An 18,409-nucleotide genomic window follows, 5' to 3' on the forward strand; every position below is an offset into this window, starting at 1 on the left:
GTAAACCAACATCTCGGGATGCGTCTTTTACGTGGCCGTCGTTTAGATTTTTCTTTTGCAGTCGACAATTCATCAAATGTGGAGATTAGATAAAAAAATATTTCAGACTCAAGGGCTCACTGTGCGGAGAGGATTTGCATGGGTGGAGGGGGGGGGGGGCTCTGTCTAACATCCGTCTGATTGGAGGCCACATTGTCAATCATTCAGTTGGCAGCCGGGCCGGTTTTACTGGTTCAGCTCCTCTCTCCGTGGGATTGGATGGTTCCGCAGTAATTGGAGGATTGAAAACCCAGCACTAGCAGCTTTGGGGGGGGGGGGATCACAGTCAGTGAGTGCATTGCTCTGTGGACTCGGTGATGGGAGAAGCTTTTGTTAAGATAAAGGCTTTCTGTTATTCTCTGGTAATTCCGCTGCCTTTTGAATTACTTTCTTTCCTACCCGTGGGATTCATAGTTATGAGGCACAGCCAACAGATTCTGGTCCTAAAGTGATTGACCAGGTGGAGTCCAAAGTGCTATTTTTGGGCGAAAGCAAGAGCTGGATTTCTGGTATGTATCGTACGTATTTAGATGACTAATTTCCATGTATGAATTGTTGATGACCTTTCGGTGTTTTAAACCTGCACATAATTTATAATGTATCTGAAAGATTTAGCCACCCCAAGTTGGGTTTTAAGGGTAATTTATTTCTAGCGCCGATTGGTCTTTTCTGGAATATTTGTAACTGGCTTCCCTGTGTACACGAGAGCCCAAACTTAATCCGTTGTAGTAATCGTTGTTCAGTGCTGGCTACTTTCCTGATGTTTAAATCGTCACCATTGGGTACGTCTAAACTGCTGTCTTCGTTTTCTATTATTTGTTCAGTAACGTTTTCCTTAGCGAGGAGACTCGGGAAACGGAGCAAATCTCTTTGCTCTCTTGCTGGTCGGTCGTATTTGATCCTCTACGCACCATAAGTACTTGCTTCCACTAACCTAAAATCTGCCACCCTGCCCCATCTTGTCTCGTCTGTAGTTGAACTTCTCATCCACCACTTTGTTAGCATGGTGGCTTCCTTGATACATTGCGAGTGGACGTGCAATTACAAACTCCGCTTGTGACTTGTACTCCGCTGTTTTCCCTGTCTCCGGCGATTTCTCCTGCCTAAACTATGTTTTGATCTTTGAAGTGTGAGTAAATGAAGGACTCTCGTCAGTAAAGCACTCAAGGTGAAATCCGGACTGCGTAGTAGAGGATCAAATACGACCAGCAAGAGATCAAAGAGATTTGGTCCATTTCCCAAGTCTCCTCGCTAAGGAAAACGTTACTGAATAAATAACAGAAATTCAGGGGAGTAAATGAAGGTTGAGCTACCAACCCCCGCCCCCGAGTCCGGATTTCACCTGATTGTTTTAATGTGCAGAACCCTATCGGTTGCTCTTGAACGTGCACTGAGTCACGGGGGAAAAGAGAAGGCTGAACTGACCCCCTCCCCACCTCTGAGTCCGGATTTCACCTTGATTGCTTTACTGACGAGAGCCCTATCGATCTATGCTTCGAATAAACGTCTTGGCTGTGTCTCCATTGCCCTCCAGGTTCCGCAATTCCACACATTCCTCATTCTGCATGGATACATCTCTTCCAAAACACGCCACCTTGTATTCTGAATTTCTGCTCCAAGGTTATAGGCTTGTCGTTTAGAGGCAAATATCTTCTCACCCCCCCCCCCCCACATTTAGTCTGCTGGGCTTTTTAACAACCATAACATTTCATTGAGATCTCCCATTACGTTTTCAAAGCTCTAGAGAACAGTCCCAGTTAATTAGTCGCTTCTTGTATGGCAAAACCTTTACCTTTATGGCAAGTAAACGTTTGTTAAGGAGTCTAGTGATGTAAATAGAATTCTAGATGTGATTTACAACCAAGGTCCAATACCAGTGAAATAATACTCCTCTAGTCCTGCCTTCGAATTACTCCATTAAAAAAGTCTTGCATTAGGCTTGCGCACCTGTGGACTTGTGTACAACACCTGGGATTTTTGAAGGTCAACACCGCAAAACCTCTTAGCGTTTAACAAATCCTGTTCTCTGTTATGTAACTCAAAGTGGATATCCTCACACTTCTGTATTCTATTCCATTTGCCAAGTTTTGCCTTCTCAGCTTGCTCCCTCTGTACCCGGAGCCTGGGCTTCTTAACAGTAAAGTCACAGTCAGTCAATGTGGACAGCCGTGTCTCCCATCCCATTACGCTGAGCACTCACTGGCACCCTCCCAAAGCTGTGTGCTCAGCCCACTGCTCTTCTCACTGCTGACCCACGACTTTGTTGCAGGATTCAGCTCAAACCGGGTTGTAAAGTTGGCAGATGCCATGACAGTGGTTGGCCTTATCAAGAACAATGATGAGTCAGAGTAGAGAGAGGAAGTAGAGCAGCTGTTGGACTAGTGTGAGAACTAGTGTCAGAACATGTAGAAGACCAGGGAAATGATTGTGGACTTTAAGAAGGTGCAGATGAACTATTCCCCTCTGCACATTCATGGCTCCTCCATAGAGAGACTGAAGTGCACCAAGTTCCTGGGAATTCACATTATGGATGACCTCACTAGGTCCCTTAATATCACCTATGTGAGCACGAAGGCACAGGAATGCCTCCACTTCCAGAGGAGATTGATACAAGTAAGGCACTCCCCCATCACCCCCACCCTAACTGAATTCTACAGGAGCACCATTGAGAGCGTCCTGTTCTTATCTCCATCTGGTATGGGAGCAGCCGAGCATCGAATCAGAAGTCCCTGCAAAGGACTGTGAGAACAGCTGAGAGGATCATAGGGGTCTCCCTAACATCTATCAGGGACATTTATCAGGAGTGCTGCATATTCAGGGCCCTTATTTTTATTAAGGACCCCACCCACCCATCCAGCATCCTCTTTGACTTTCTACCATCAGGAAGGAGAGTCTTAATGTATTAAAACAAGAACGGTTAGGGTGGGGAACAGTTTCTTCTTACAGGTCATTAGGCTTCTGAACTCCCCGCCACTTTGCATTTAAAATGTCATTGGTTAATTTGTTCTGCACCCTACAAAATCTGTGCTCTTCACTGTGTTAATTTATGCATAATTCATTTGTAGATTTAATTCTTACTTTCCCATGTTATTGTGTGTTGTATGTATGTTATGTGTATTACTGTGCTTTACACCCTGGTCCAGAGAAACATCTCATTTGATGGTATACATGTATATAGTTAAATGGCAATAAACTTTATTTGCAGCTTCTTGAAACTTAAAACATACCTGGCATTATTTCAATGTCATCAGCACAGATGGAAATTGGAGATTTGACACCCTCTATTTTTATGTGTTTAAATATTCAGTATGGCAATAGGCTCTTCCAGCCCAATGAGATTGAGACACCCAGTTACACTCGTGGCCAATTAACCTAGTAACCCGAATGTCTTTGAAATGTGGGAGGAAAGTGAAACATCGGGAGGAAATCCATGTGGTCAGAGGGAAAATGTACATTACAGACAGCACTGTAATAACATTACACTAATTGCTACTCAGCTGTGCTGCCTGTATTTTGAATTAGATTGTAAAAAGTGGGCACCATCACTTGTGTTGCTCAATTAGGCACCACCTGTCAATATTGGAACAGTTTCTTGTTCCTGTTCTTGATGCGTTATTTTTGTCTGATTATCAGTTCTCAGTCTTGTCCCTAATTTCATTTTGCTGATATTTTGTGTGGGATTTGTGTAATTAATGCCTTTTGAAAGTCCAAGAGCACCAGATCCGCTTGCTTCCCACATAATGAATCCTCAAAGAACCACAACATGGAACAGTGCTGTACAGGCCCTTCAGCTCATGACGTTGTTCCAACCCTTAACCTAGTGCAAGATCAACTTAACCCTTCCCACCCAGATAGCCCTCCATTTCCTATGATGTATACATATGTGTGTATATATATATATATATTTAAGAGTCTCTTAAATGTCCCTAATGTATCTGCCTCTACCAGTACCCTCACCAGTGTGTTCCATGCACCCACCACTCTCTGTGTAATAAAGGAAACTGACATCCTTCACTGATATCCCTGACATCCCCCATATATTTTCTTCCAGTTACCTTGAAAGCATATTCTTTCTTATTATCCATTGTTACCTTGGCACTGCCTGTCAACTTGATCAATATCTTTTATCTTGTAAACATCTCTCATCCTCCTTTTCTCCAAAGAGAAAATCCCTTGCTTGCTCAACCTCTCCTCTTAGGACATGCTGTCCAAAGCAGGCAGCATCCTGAGGAAACAGATTTTTCATGTCTGGAAAGCCACCATCTTGGCTCATGGAAGAACCATGTAAATACGCCATAGGAACTTAAGGAGTTGGTCAAACAGCCCCAGGGTGTTCAGTGACATCATGGCTGTTCTTTTCCTGTGATGCCATTTTCCAGCATTATACTCAAATTGCTTTATTCCTCTAATAATTAGAAATCTGTGATCTATGTTTTAAATATTATTAGGGCGGAATTAGGCCATTTGGCCTGTCGAGTCAGCTCCACCATCATCATGGCTGATCCAATTTTCCTCTCAGCCGCAATCTCCTGCATTCCCTACGTGTCCCTTCATGCCCTGACCAATCAAGAATCTTTCAACCTCTGCCTTAAATATACTGTACGTGAAGACTCGGCCTTCACAGCTGCTTGTGGTAAAGAATTCTGCAGATTCACCACTCTCTGGCTACAGAAGTTCTTCCACTTATCCAGATGTCCCTTTATTCTGAGGCTGTGTCCTCTGGGCTTAGACTTTCCCACTATAGGAAACATCCTCTCCATATCCACTCTATGAAGCCTTTCACCATTCGATAGGTTTCAATGAGGTCACCCCTCATTCCTTTGAATTCTAGTGAATCCGGGCCCAGAGCCATTAAACACTCTTCATATGATAAGCCGTTCAATCCTGGAATCATTTTAGAGGACCTCCCTTGAACTCTTTCCAGTTTCAGCACATCCTTTCTAAGATAAGGGGCCCAAACCTGCTCACAATACTCCAACTGAGGCATCCACAGTGCTTTATGAAGTCCCAACATTACATCCTTGATTTTATACTCTTGTCCTCTTGAAATGAATGCTAACATCTCATCTGTCTTCATCACCACAGACTCAAATTGCCAATTAACCTTCAGGGAATCCCGCACAAGAACTCCCAAGTCCCTATGTGCCTCAGTTTTTTGTATTTCCTCTCCATTTAGAAAATAGTCAACTCTTTCATTTCTTCTTCCAATATTCTCAATGATTGAGTCTCCACAGTCATTCTGGAAAAGACACATGATTAATTCCAGATTAATCAAGTGAACATTACTTTTCGTAAATCCACCTGGGTAGAAATCCAATCTTTGAGGTTCTAATAAGTGAATCAGCTGGTGAGGTGTTTTGGGACATCCAGAAGGTGTGACACAAGGGATGGATGACCTTTGGATTAGGTGGTTATACCTAGTTGGTGTCACAAGGATTAGTGTTGAGGTCCCAGCTGTTCAGAATCTGCCTCAATAAATTGGTTGAGCAAATCAAAGTTTGCTGAGGATCTAAAAGCTTGTTGGCAACTGTGTATGAGTTCTAAGAACTTTCTACAGAGGCACAATTGAGAGCATCCTGACTGGCTGCATCACTGCCTGGTATGGTAACTGTACTTCTCTCAATCGCAGGACTCTGTAGAGTAGTGGTCACCAATCATTTTAAGCCCAAGATCCCCTACCTCGGCCTTAGTAAAAGGCAAGATCGACCCCACATCAGTTAGTTACATGCATGCGCACCAGGGCAGAAAAGACCGGAAGTGAAACCCCACAACCCGGAAGTAGACCACCTTTTTTTTGCAGCGCGGAGCGGTTTAATATCGTAATATTCTTGTGGGCCAGTCAGGGGGTGGGGGGGGGGTGTTTAACACAATCGGAATACAGTGTTATGAATGTATCACAGCTCTGAGGGGCCGAAGGGTGTGGGGTAGCCCCCTCCTTTGTGAGGATCGCAGGATCGCTATTGATTTGGGTCAGGAGACCCAGGAAATGAGAGAGAGACCTGTGGAATGTCTTGACTCCCCTGGCGATATAAAGCTACGGGAAATGGCCATTGTCTCTTGGAGACGGACTTGTGTATTACAATACTGTGCTACGTGGAAGCCCTCAGGCAAAGTGGACTGGTTGAGGGAGGGATTGCATCATCCCAACCTGATTGACATCAGAGACCCTGCGAGTCAGGATAAAAGAGGGTCTGTGGGAACAGCCCCTCAGACGCACCAGAAGAAACGCTGGCGATTCCGTAACAGCAAAAGCCAGTGGGAAGGCCACGTGCGTCCGTTTCCATTTGCCCCAGTATCAGTGTGCCTTGACCATGGAAGAATGGTTTTTAGCTAACAACAGGGAAACCAACGCCTCTCGAAGGGTTGACATCATAAAAGGACTGGGCAAGTTTTAACCCATCTTTCTCTCAAACCAAAACGCTGCAGCTTGAACGAACTAACAGTGACTTTTATATTTCCATCGGACAATACATTACCCCCTAGACAACGATAGAGCTATTTCTTACTGATTATTATTATACCCGCGCTTTTAGATTTAGTATTGACGACGTATATTATCTGTAAGTTTGCATTGATATTATTTTGTGTATTTTTATCAATAAATACTGTTAAAAATAGTACCATCAGACTTCAATGGACCTCTCTATCTTTGCTGGTAAGTGACCCAGTTACGGGGTTCGTAACAACAGCGATACTCGAAACAGGTTCCTTATGTCTAATCTATTCTAGTTTTCGCGGCTCTCGGCTTCTGTCCCGCTTGCTCATGTTTTTTCCACTGAGAAAACTCAGCGGGTTCGTCTTTAAGTGCTGGGTGCTTGGACTCAGGGTACTGACGCAGTTTTGAGACATTGCCTCATTAGACAGCCTCCGAGCCTGAACTCAGCCTCCCGCCCCCCCCCCCCCCCCCCGCCGCCAGATGCCTTGGCCAGGTGCGGCTGGTCGTGAGTGGGGTGAGAAGACCAGTTCAGGGCGGGAGGTCCCTGCTCCGGGGCTGCGGCAGTCACAGCCCGCAGAGCACGGCCGACCGAGTGGGGAGTACGATAGAGTGCCCGCCCGCCCTCCGTTGTAGGATCTATTGGCCGACAAATGTTTGTTTCAGTAGATCGCAGCGTGGTAGCTGCTCTGATACTTACGAAATGCTGAGTCTGAATTAGGTCATCTGCGAATATTTCAGCACTGGATTCCCCACAAACATTCGGTGTGCTAAACAGGTTCAGAGGCAGCGCTGCAGGCCAGTAGTGACGGCACTTCACAACAGCTGCCCGAGGCCAACCGGTGATCCCTGGCACGAGGGTATCACTGCGTTTAGTCGCCTGATGACCTCGTGTGTATTCAAGTTCAACGGTGGGCATGACAGGGAATGAGGAAAGGTGCGACTGACTCGTATCGTTTCCTTGTGGCCCGGTGGTTGGGGACTAGTGAATTACACTGCGTAGTGCGGGAGAGCTACACGTATGGACAGAAAGAATGGAATTAAAACCCCACAGCCCGGAAGCAATCTCTCAAGAGTATTTGTGTATTTATTTTTCATTTTTTGTCGGGATCAACTGGGAAAGTCTCAAAGATCGACTAGTCGATCGCGATCGATGGGTTGGCAACCACTACTGTAGAGAGTGGTGCGGACAGCCCAGCACATCTGCAGATGTGAACTGCCCACTATTCAGGAAATTTATAAGACAGGTGCGTAACAAGGGCCCAAAGGATCATTGGGGACCCAAGTTACCCCATCCTCAAACTGTTCCAGCTGCTACCATCCAGAAAATGGTACTGCAGCATTAAAATCAGGAGCAACAGGCTCTGGGACAGCTTCTTCCACCAGGCCATCAGACGGAGTAATTCATGCCTATACAATTGTATTTCCAAGCTATATTGACTGTCCTGTTGTACATACAATTTATTACAAATTACTAGAAGTTGAACATTTAGATGGAGACATAACGTAAAGATTTTTACTCATGTATGCGAAGGATGTACGTAATAAAGTCAATTCAATTCAAATCAATTCAATGCTGTAAGGAAATGCTTCAGGAAGATGTGAATTGGTCAGGGCATGGCACGTGAATTACTACAGGAAAATTGAGGTTGACTTCGCTGATCAAATAATATTTACAAATGATGAGAGATGGAAAAATGATTGCTGTGGTAGACCTTGTACACAAATCACTTGAAGTTTAAGTGCAGGTGCAGCACGCAGTGTGTTGGCTTTTATTTCAACAGGATTCAGATGCCAGTGTGAAGACACCCTGAGCCAGTTATATAGGTCCCTGTTTACGCCACACCTGGGATAGCTATGAAATATCTGCTTTGTATTCAAGGGAGTGTTATGAGGATTGAGCAACTGGATTACTGGGATCGTCAGTTTATCTTGTGCTGAGCATTTTCACTGAGTTTTGAATGGTGACTTCATTGAAAAGCATAAAACTCATACAGAGTCTGATGGTAGATTTCTTGGCTGTGGAGCCTTGAAGACAAGGGATTGAACATTTGGGTCAGATTTCTTCAGCTAGCAGGTGGTGACTATTTTTTTCTCCATGGAGGAGGGTCATGGAGGGACATATGTTGAGTATGTTCAAGACTGCATTTAAATAAGCTTAAAAATCCAGGGATGTTGGTTAGTGCACTGAGATAAAAGATTAGCCATATTCTGCTTCTACGACAGAACATGTATAAAGGTCTGAATGGCCTCCTTGTTTATTTGTTTCTTGTGCTGTCATGCCATCATTTGAAAAGGAAGCAGCTTTGCAGCCACCACGAGATTTGTGCTGCCTCATCACGGTCAGTTGGATTGCACACCCAGGATGCCAGTGCCTCAATCCTTCAACAAGGGGTAACCAGCTTGCTGTCTTCGAGAAAAATGGCTCCATCGTCCCCCACCTCCAGGCTTTCAAGCTCATTCACCCGTCAATTGCTGAAAGTCCCTTTGCTGTTAATGATCTTCTCCAGCACTGGCATTTCCAGGCCATGGTGATAAGTCGGCAGCAATTGCAGAGTTCTCTTATTGCGCTGCTCCTGTTGTTAACTCTGTTTGAGCTTCCAACTACTTGGGCTGTGTGTTTCTGTTTCAGTTTTCCGCACTCCTCTCTTGATAGACTGGATCTGCAGGTCTCTATCCTTAACACTTGAGGCAGGATCAACCTCTAATCCCGTTCTTGTAGGCTCTTCACCCCGTAAGCAGCTCAAGGAATTGCTCTTTTCCATGACATTGTATTCATCTTGTTACGTATCCCGTAACTGGATAACTTACCAGCAAAGATAGAGAGGTCCGTTGGAGTCTGATGGCACTATTTTCAAACGTTTTTATTCATAAAGGGGAGCACAAAGTAAGGTTAATACAAACATTCAGATCATATACGTCGGCAAAACTCAATCTAAAGCGCGGGTATAGCAATAATCATCATTAAGAAATAATCTTGACTGTTGTCTAGGGGATAATATATTGTCCGTTGGAAATATAAAAGTCACTCAGAAGTCTGCAGACTTTAGCCTTTCGGGGAATCGCTGGGTTTCAAGTGTTTTAGAGGGATCGGTGAAAAACGGAAAAAACTTGCCCAGGTCTTTATGAAGCCACTCCGTTAAATCAGGGGAGCGTTGTTTCCCTGTTGTTAGTTCGAAGTCCTTCTCAGTATTATCAGCCACCCGCTCCCCAGGTAAAGGAGTTACGGAGCGCACGTGGCGTTGAATGGCTTCCAGCTATTACGGGAGCACTGAGCGAGGGTGTCCTTCTGGTGCGTCGCTGGGGTACCGCCTCCTGCAGTCCCCTTTTATCTTGACTTGCAGAGTTGTAGATGTCCATCAGCGTAGGGTGATGCAATCCCCACCTCCACATTGCCCGAGGGTGTCCATATCCATGGTAGCTGTCACGTAGCAGGGACATGCACGTCACACAGGTGCCTCTAAGAACAATGGCCAAAACCGTTGCATTGTCTCTCACTTCCTGGGTCCGAGACCCAAATTAATAGCGATCTTGCGATTCTCCGGAAGGAGGGGGCTGCTCCCGCCCCTTCGGCCCCTCAGAGCTGTGGTACATTCATAACAATCTCAATGCAGGAAATCTAGTTAACTCTCACGATTACCTCGTCAGTGTACTGGAATTGGAGCTGGTCTATCATTGTCATGTACTGGGCTTGGATTATTCTTCGTACTGATCAAATCATTACACAGTGCATTGAGGTAAAAAAAAGGTAAAGCAATAACAGAATGCAGAATAAAGTGTGACAGCTACACGCAAAGTGCAATGCAGATTGACAATAACGTGCAAGATCTTATGGAGCTAAATTGTGAGGTCAGGAGTTCATTTGGTCATACTAGGAACCTTTCAGTGATCAGATGCAACTCTTCTAATCTTTGCAGTTTGGTGAGACCATTATTTTGTGTTTCTCTCTGGGTTCCTTAGACACCTCTCTTGCTCCCTTCCCATCATCTAGTTACCTCATCTTCATTTTGCCATCTGAACAGTCATTTGAACAGTCACCATACCAGTTATCACCATCAGGAGAACCGGTACCATTCAAGGTAGAGAAGACAATGAAGGTGAGACAATACCACTGTATATGTTTCTGCTCTTCCTGGTATGGCAGCTGGCATGTCTTGCACTGCCGCTATGCACGTGCGCACCCCATCGTCCTAAACTAGAAGCAGACTTGCAGCCTAACAGATAGTCTTTAGCTGACCTCTGTTGCCACAATGTGGTCGGTTATTGGATTGCTGCTTTCTTTTGGAACTTAGTGTCCGGCTTAGCTGCTATTCTTCCTGCCAAAAGAAACCACATCAAAAATAAAGGTAGTAATTAGCTATTTTGGATGATACAGCTGTATGAAAGGTGCTGCTTTAATGGTCTTTGAAAGGACAATCTCTTCTTGCACTGTTAGATTTGACCTCTTTCACTGTCTCCACTCAACTGTGCCACCCCACCCCGCCCCGTGAGTGCACTGTGCCGCCCCGCCCCGTGAGTGCACTGTGCCGCCCCGTGAGTGCACTGTGCCGCCCCGTGAGTGTACTGTGCCGCCCCGCCCCGTGAGTGCACTGTGCTGCCCCGCCCCGTGAGTGTACTGTGCTGCAAAGCTCCTGGCTGTAACTCCCTGCCCACAGTTACTTGCATCTACCAACCACAATTGCAGCACCACCACTGCCTTTCATGCCTCCTATTCAGCAGATGTTAGAACACAGCTCAAGCTGACACAGTGCTTCTGATTCCTCCCTGACCACTTGCCCTTTTTCCTCAGATCATGTAATTCCACTCCTTCCCACCTGCTTTTGCCAGTTTCCATCCATGACTTTCCATGATTTCACCTTCTCCCATCTGGGGAAAACCTTTCCTGATGTGCTATTCCTAAGGAGAATGAATTGGACCTGAACCATCTTCAATTATTCCTTACCCACATCCAGCGACAAAGTTTAAAACTTATGATCTTGTGTCTGGTGCCAATAACTAATCCCTCTCCATTTCCTTATTTGCCTGTTGATGCTTATTTTGCAGTATTTTACTTTTTTACGTTTCGAATTCTATAAACTCTCAGCTCCCATCATTTCTTCACCTCGGGTACAATTGTTCTCATCTGATACCTCCAGCTCCGTTCAATTATGATTAGAACTGGGATCATAAGCCACAGGAAACCCTCTGGTGAGTGTCTCTTTTTCTAAGCACCCAGCTTTACAAAATAACTGCTTCTATTCTTTAAATATCCTTCCCCTTCACCCTATCTGCTGTGTGGGGAAAGTGTTTTGCTTTTATTGTGTTTTCTGCGTTCTCTGTCTCTCTAAGAGCAACTTGCTTCCCCTGTGCAGGGTGTGACTCCTCAAGCTGCCAGCAGATTGACGGTATTGATCAGTTTTCTGGTATCTTTTCCAATTTATAAATCCATATTACCATCAGCTACTTCATCCATATCTATGTTTGCAGCTGTGTCTTTAATGAATTATAAGTTGACCATGACTCATCATTGTTAAACCACATTCACTGGTGTTTCCCTTTCTGCCTGTTCCGCTCTAGTGGTTGAATGAAGACTGACTAGTCTAGAGTGACTTGTCCCGACCACGATTGTTTTTAAGAGTGAGCTTGAATACACTGTCTTGAAGATGTTGGGCTTTATTTTGTTTCTTGGCCTTTTACTGACAAGGTGGTCCTCGGGATTAAATCAGACGCTCTGAGGTTTCAGTGATTTAATGGTATTTATTCTTTTTCACTTGCAGGTTTACAGAAAGGTGATTATGCATTGGAGTAATGCAACTTTCCAGAATGGATCCAGCTGGAAGACCAATGACTCCTGCCTTCTGCCTACAACGTCTGCTCTTCTTCACATTTGTCTTGCTGACAGTGTTTCTAGTGTATTTCAACTTTCCCAATGCGAAGGTATACTAAATGTTAAATGCTTTCTGACCATCTGGAATACTGCCTCTGCTTTTCTTGGCAAAAAAAAACTGTATGTTCTGCTGATGATTGCTTTTGGTTTTTGCAGTTATATTTTTTGGGTGGGAGTGTGCAGGTAACACAGGCAGGGCCAGCATTTATTACCCATCCCTTATTGACCTTGAAGTTTGTGGTTTGCCACTGCCAAGGGGCACTGCAGCCCCTCCAGTGAAGGTACTCCCACAGTGCTTTCGGGAGGTAGCTTCAGGGATTTAGATCTAGCAATGATGGCATTTCCAAGTTGGGATGGTGAGAAACCTGTTGATGGTGGATTTCCAAGCCTGTGGCCCCTGGTAGCAGAGATCGTGGGTTTGGAAAGTGTTGCTGTATTAGCCTAGGCAAGTAATGACAGTGCATTTGTAGATTAGTACATATTGCAGGGGCCAACTTCATAGAATCAAAGAACAGCTGTGCTGTGGAAAGAATCTATTCAGCCCACTCTCTGATCTGGTTGATGGTACCTGGCTAACTCTTTTCTCCGCCCCCCCCAGATTCTTATCGACCTGCTTTTTCTTTCTTGAATGCCTCATAGATTCTGCATTCAACATTCTTGCCCTCACAGTGCGTGAAATGAAATTAAAAAAAAACAGCAAAACAATTTTCTCATATTTATTCAATTCTGTTTGCTAATCATCTTCATTTCATGACCCTTGCTCCAATGGGAACAGGTTCCTGCCATCCTCCCTGACTGTACTCTTCAGGATTTTAAAGGCCTCCAGCAGATCCTAGTCACAGCCATCCTTGACATGAATAAATTTCCATAATCCTGGAATGATTTTGGTAAATCATTATCGGCTCCAAAGTCTGTACCTTTTTCCTGAAGTGTCACACACAAAACTGGATAAGACCACAATATATAGGAGCAGAATTAGGCCACTTGGCCCATCAAATCTGCACCACCATTTCATCATGGCTAATCCAATTTTCCTCTCAGCCCCCATCTCCTACCTTCTCCACATTTCCCTTCATGCCCTGACCAATCAACAATCTATCAATTTCTGCCTTAAATATATGTAAAGACTTGGCACAGCTGCCTGTGGCAAAGAATCTCACAGATTCACTGTTCTCTGGCTAAAGAAATTCCTCCTCATCTCCATTCTAATAGGATGCCCCTCTATTCTGAGGCTGTGTCCTCTGATCTTAGACACTCTCACCATAGGAAACATCCTCTCCACATCCACTCTATCCAGGCCTATCAACATTTGATAGCTTTCAGTGAGGTCACCCCATATTCTAATGAATCCCAGTCCCGTTGAAGGGTTTTGGCCTGACGGTACATTTTACCACTGAGGTTGCCTGGCCTGCTGAGTTCCCCAGCAGTTTGTGTGTGTTACAAGGACTCTCAAGTTCCTTTACACCTCAGTTTTTTGTTTTTCCTCTCCATTTAGAAAATAGTCAACTCTTTCATTTCTTCTACCAAACTAATACACTTCCCAACACTATATCCCATCTGCCCCTTCTTTGCCTATTCTCCTAATCTGTCCAAGTCCTTTTTAGCTTCTCTTCTTCCTCAAAGCTGCCTGCCCCTTCACTTATCTTCATATCATCTGCAAAGCCTTCAATTCCATCATCCAAATCATTGACATATAATGTGGAAACAATCAATCCTAATACAGGCTCCTATGGGACACCACTTGTCCACCGACGGCCAACCAGAAAAGGCTTCCTTTATTCCCACTCTTCTCACTTTTTGCCTTCTGTCAATCAGCCACTGCTTTATCAATGCTAATAGCTTTCCTGTGGGCTCTTTAACTTGTTAAGCAGCCTCATGTATGGCACCTTGTCAAAGGCCTTCTGAAAATTCAAGTACACAACATCAACTGATTTTCCTTTGTCTATCCTGCTAGTTATTCCTTCAAAGAATTCCAACCGATATGTCAGACAAGCTTTTCTCTTGAGGAAACCATGCTGACTACAGCCTATTTTATCGTGTGCCTCCAAGAACCCTGAGACCTCATTGAATCCCAACATCTTCCCAAATACTGAGGTGAGACTAACTGGTCTATAGTTTTCTTTCTCTCCCTTCTTGAAGAATGAAGTGACATTTGCGATTTTCCAGTCTTACGGAACCATTCTAGAATCTAGTGCTTCTTGAAAGATCATTACCAATGCCTCCATGATCTCTTCAGCCACTCTTTCAGAACTCTGGGGTGTACACCATCTGGTCCAGATGACTTACCTATCTTCAGACCTTTCAGCTTCCCAAGAACCTTCTCCCTAGTAATGGTAACTCCACACACTTTATGACCTCTAACACCTGGAACTTCCACCATACTGTTAGTGTCTTCCACAATGAAGACTAATACAAAATACTTATTCAGTTCATCCACCATTTTGTTGTCCCTCATTACTACCTCTCCAGCATCATTTTCCAGTGGTCCGATATCCACTCTCACCTCTGTTTTACACTTAATGTATCTGAAGAAACTTTTGATAACCTCCTTAATATTATTGGCTAGCTTACTTTTGTATTCCATCTTTGCCTTAATGACTTTTTTGTTCCCTTCTTTTGGTGTTTAAAAGCTTCCCAAACCTCTAACTTCCCATTAATTTTTGCTCTATTATATTCTCTCTTTGGCTTTTATGTTGGCTTTGACTTATTGGCCATGGCTGTGTCGTCTTGCTTTTAGAATCCTCCTTCCTCTTTGGGATGTATATATACTGTGTCTTCCAAATAGCTTCCAGAAATTCCAGCTATTGCTGCTCTGTCGTCAGCCCTACCAGTGTTCTTTTCTAGCCAATTCTGGCTAGCTCCTCTCGTGCCTCAGTAATTCCTTCTACTCCACTGATACATCTGACTTTAAGTATCTAGTTAGTGGCTGACACCATGCTGTATGAAGGTTCGTCACAACCTTAGACCATAAGACATAAGTCCAGAATTGAGCCACTTGGCCCATCAAATCTAATTCACCATTCCACCATGTCCGATTTATTCCACCCCGTTCTCCAGCTTTCTCCCCATTACCTTGACACCCTGACTAGCCAAGAACGTATCAACCTGCACTTTAAATATACTCAATGACTTAACCTTCACAACTGCCCCGGCAGTGAATCCCACAGATTCACCACCCTCTGGCTAAAGTAATTCCTTCTCATCACTGTTCTAATTGGACATCCCTCTGTGCAGAGGCTGCGTCTTCTGGTCTTGGACCTGCCTACTATAGGAGACCATTTCCACATCCACTCTGTCTAAGCCTTTCAATATTCAATAGGTTTCAATAAGCTCCCCCTCCCCACCCACTTCTTGCTTCTATAATTTATGCCTCCAAATTATAAAGCCCATGATCCCATCTGCATTGTTTAATTATTTCAGTTGAATATTGTGAGGGATTACCTAGAACATTGGTGGGAGGCATTTGATCAGACACTTCTGCAAGGTGCTTGATAAACCTCCATGAGAAAGATTTATTGTCTATTGGTAAAGGCAAAGTGCAGAATTGAACTAAATATCGGCAGAAAGCAAAAGGCAGTGTAACTCCAGGTCAGGGTCTTCAAAAGAACCCTGAAAAGGAAAAATAAAGATATATTAAAGATGGAAATACTGTTTCCGAAGATGCAAGCAAAGGAGTCGTTGTTTTGCGCTTTTCACCATTTAGGTGCATGGGCTGCTGGGCATTAGTGAACTAAGATAATAGTGATAACAAACTGTTATTCATCAGTCTGCGGCAGTATGGTGTGCTGTTCTGGTCACTGCATTTACAGGAGGAACTTCACATTGCTAGTGATGGTGCAGAGGAACTTCAGGGTATTGCCAAGGCTGGAGAATTGAGAAGGGACCATCCCGACTATGGTCCTTTTGTGGAGTAACTGACTGGTTTAATTGAGATGCTCAGAATTATGAGAGACCAAGACAGCAAATAAAAACTACCTGATATCTTTAGTGGAGAAATCAGGAGATAAACATCTGATTGTTACAAGAATTAGAGTGGAGTTGAGTAAATACTATTTGCTTCAATGAATGATGAGGGTCTGAAGGAGTGGAAACGGTATATTCAGGAATTGCTGGATGAACATGAGGAGCAACAAGCTGGTGGTCTATGTCCACGTGTTAGGAAGTGGGATTAACCCAAGGTCTGTTTTCAGCTGACAGGGACTCCATAGGTCAGGTGGTTTCCTGCACTGTAAAATTCAACGATCCTGTAAAAAGAGCATGGCATGGTGTTCAGGAATGGGAAGCACTTGAATAGTCATCCAATCTCCTCAGTAATTTGAGAATGATAAATACCCTAAGAATTTTCAGGTCTGGCAGTTTTGAGGGACTGTTTGGCTAAACACCGAGTTCTCTAGAAGTTATCAGGGAGAACTTCCATGGGTTGATTTCCTCTCCTTGTTAATCCTGAAGTAACAATTTTGCTTTTGTTTCAATCCGAGAGGGAGGTACTTTGGTGTGTGTGGGAGGCGGGTTATGAACATGAGTGTGAAAGGAGCAGTAAATGCGGTCAATAAAATTATTCTTTCTGCAGTTGAATATGTACAGAGTTTCCGGATCAGACCCCCAGTGGAACGGATGGCCATCTCCAAAGTTTTATTCCACAGTACAGCAAGGAGTGGAAATGCAGAGGACTGATTGGGTGCACAGGCTGTTGCAGTTTGGTTATCAGAATCATACCTTCACCCCCGAAGAACGACTGGAGGGTTCAGTCCTGTTGAAACTAATTGAATGGCCAAAGCCTCCCACCCCTGCTGTGCCCTTTAAGAAAAGCAGTGACCCATCGCGTGCTCGCTTTGTTATTTTAAATTCTGGAAAGACTTTCTACGTTGGTGATATGCTGCAAGTGATGCTTCGCATGTACGATTATGAAGGAAATCCAAAGCAGTATGGGGGTGATTACATCCTTGCTCGGATCCACACCCCAGAGTTAAAGGCCGGTTCAGTTATAGACAACCAAAATGGATTTTATTATATAAATTTTAACTTATCCTGGCCAGGAAAAGTCCAAGTGTCTGTTTCCTTGGTTCATCCCAGTGAAGTGATCCAAGTACTTACGAGACTACGTGAGGAACGGCCGGATAGAGTAACTTTTAAAAGTGCCTTCAGATTTGGGACTACCTCAGAGACCACGATGTGCAATCTTCATTTGCTTGAAACAAAGCCACTCTGTAATTTCACTGATCTCAGGACTGGGGAACCTTGGTTCTGTTACAAACCAGCAAAGCTTCCCTGCTCTTCTCGCATCAACCATTCAAAAGGAATGTATGTGAAAGGCCTTTTGAAGGAAGATGAGGCAATTTATTTCAACAGGTTTGTAGCTTGTGTTACTCCTATTTTGCCTCTTCAAATTCTGAGCAGAGTTATGGTGTGACTCAGTAAGGGGAAGGAAGGCACGACCTAGCACTGGTTGAGCAAAGAGCTGTTAATATTTCCTGGAGCATGGTAATGTAACACTACAGAAATGTGCATTCAAAGCCATTTTAATCTAGTAAATCTTGTAATTTTATGGAAGTGTTAACATATAAAATTAGACTCTTAAGCCATATCAGCACATAATGGAGCATAATAACAAAAGATTGTGGTTAAGAAATATGTTTAAGGATATTTAAGAGTCAGAAATTTGGGGAAGGAATTCCAGAGCTTGTAGCTGTGGATAAGAATGGCAGCATGATTTGATTCCGGGATCTACGTGAATTGGACAATAATGGATAACTCTTAACCATATAAGCATATAACAATTACAGCACGGAAACAGGCCATCTCGGCCCTTCTAGTCTGCGCTGAATGCTTACTCTCATCTAGTCCCACTGACCTCCACTCAGCCCATAACCCTCCATTCCTATCCTGTCCATATACCTAACCAATTTGACTTTAAATGACAATACTGAACCTGCCTCATTCCCACAGCTACCACTCTCTGAGTAAAGAAATTCCCCCTCGTGTTACCCTTAAACTTTTGCCCCCTAACTCTCAAATCATGTCCTCTTGTTTGAATCTCCCCTACTCTCAATGGAAAAAGCCTATCCACGTCA

The 18,409-nt window shown here is 44.1% G+C and overlaps 1 protein-coding gene across 4 annotated transcripts in view; it reads left to right on the forward strand.

Moving 5' to 3' along the window:
- The first annotated feature begins 176 nt into the window (after positions 1-176).
- LOC132393392 (NXPE family member 3-like) overlaps positions 177-18,409 on the forward strand; it is a 31,076-nt gene continuing 12,843 nt past the window's right edge. The window contains exons 1-4 of one of the 4 annotated variants that reach the window (XM_059968539.1): positions 177-548; positions 10,433-10,569; positions 12,229-12,388; positions 16,909-17,687. In XM_059968539.1, the coding sequence (XP_059824522.1) occupies positions 12,260-12,388; positions 16,909-17,687 (908 nt within the window). In that variant the 5' untranslated portion in view covers positions 177-548; positions 10,433-10,569; positions 12,229-12,259. Of the gene's footprint in view, positions 549-10,432; positions 10,570-12,228; positions 12,389-14,292; positions 14,433-16,908; positions 17,688-18,409 lie in introns of all 4 variants that reach the window. The other 3 variants (XM_059968538.1, XM_059968540.1, XM_059968537.1) reach the window with 3 other exon arrangements.

The sequence above is a fragment of the Hypanus sabinus genome, chromosome 4 (genome assembly GCF_030144855.1).
Source record: "Hypanus sabinus isolate sHypSab1 chromosome 4, sHypSab1.hap1, whole genome shotgun sequence".
NCBI classification, from domain to species: Eukaryota; Metazoa; Chordata; class Chondrichthyes; order Myliobatiformes; family Dasyatidae; genus Hypanus; species Hypanus sabinus.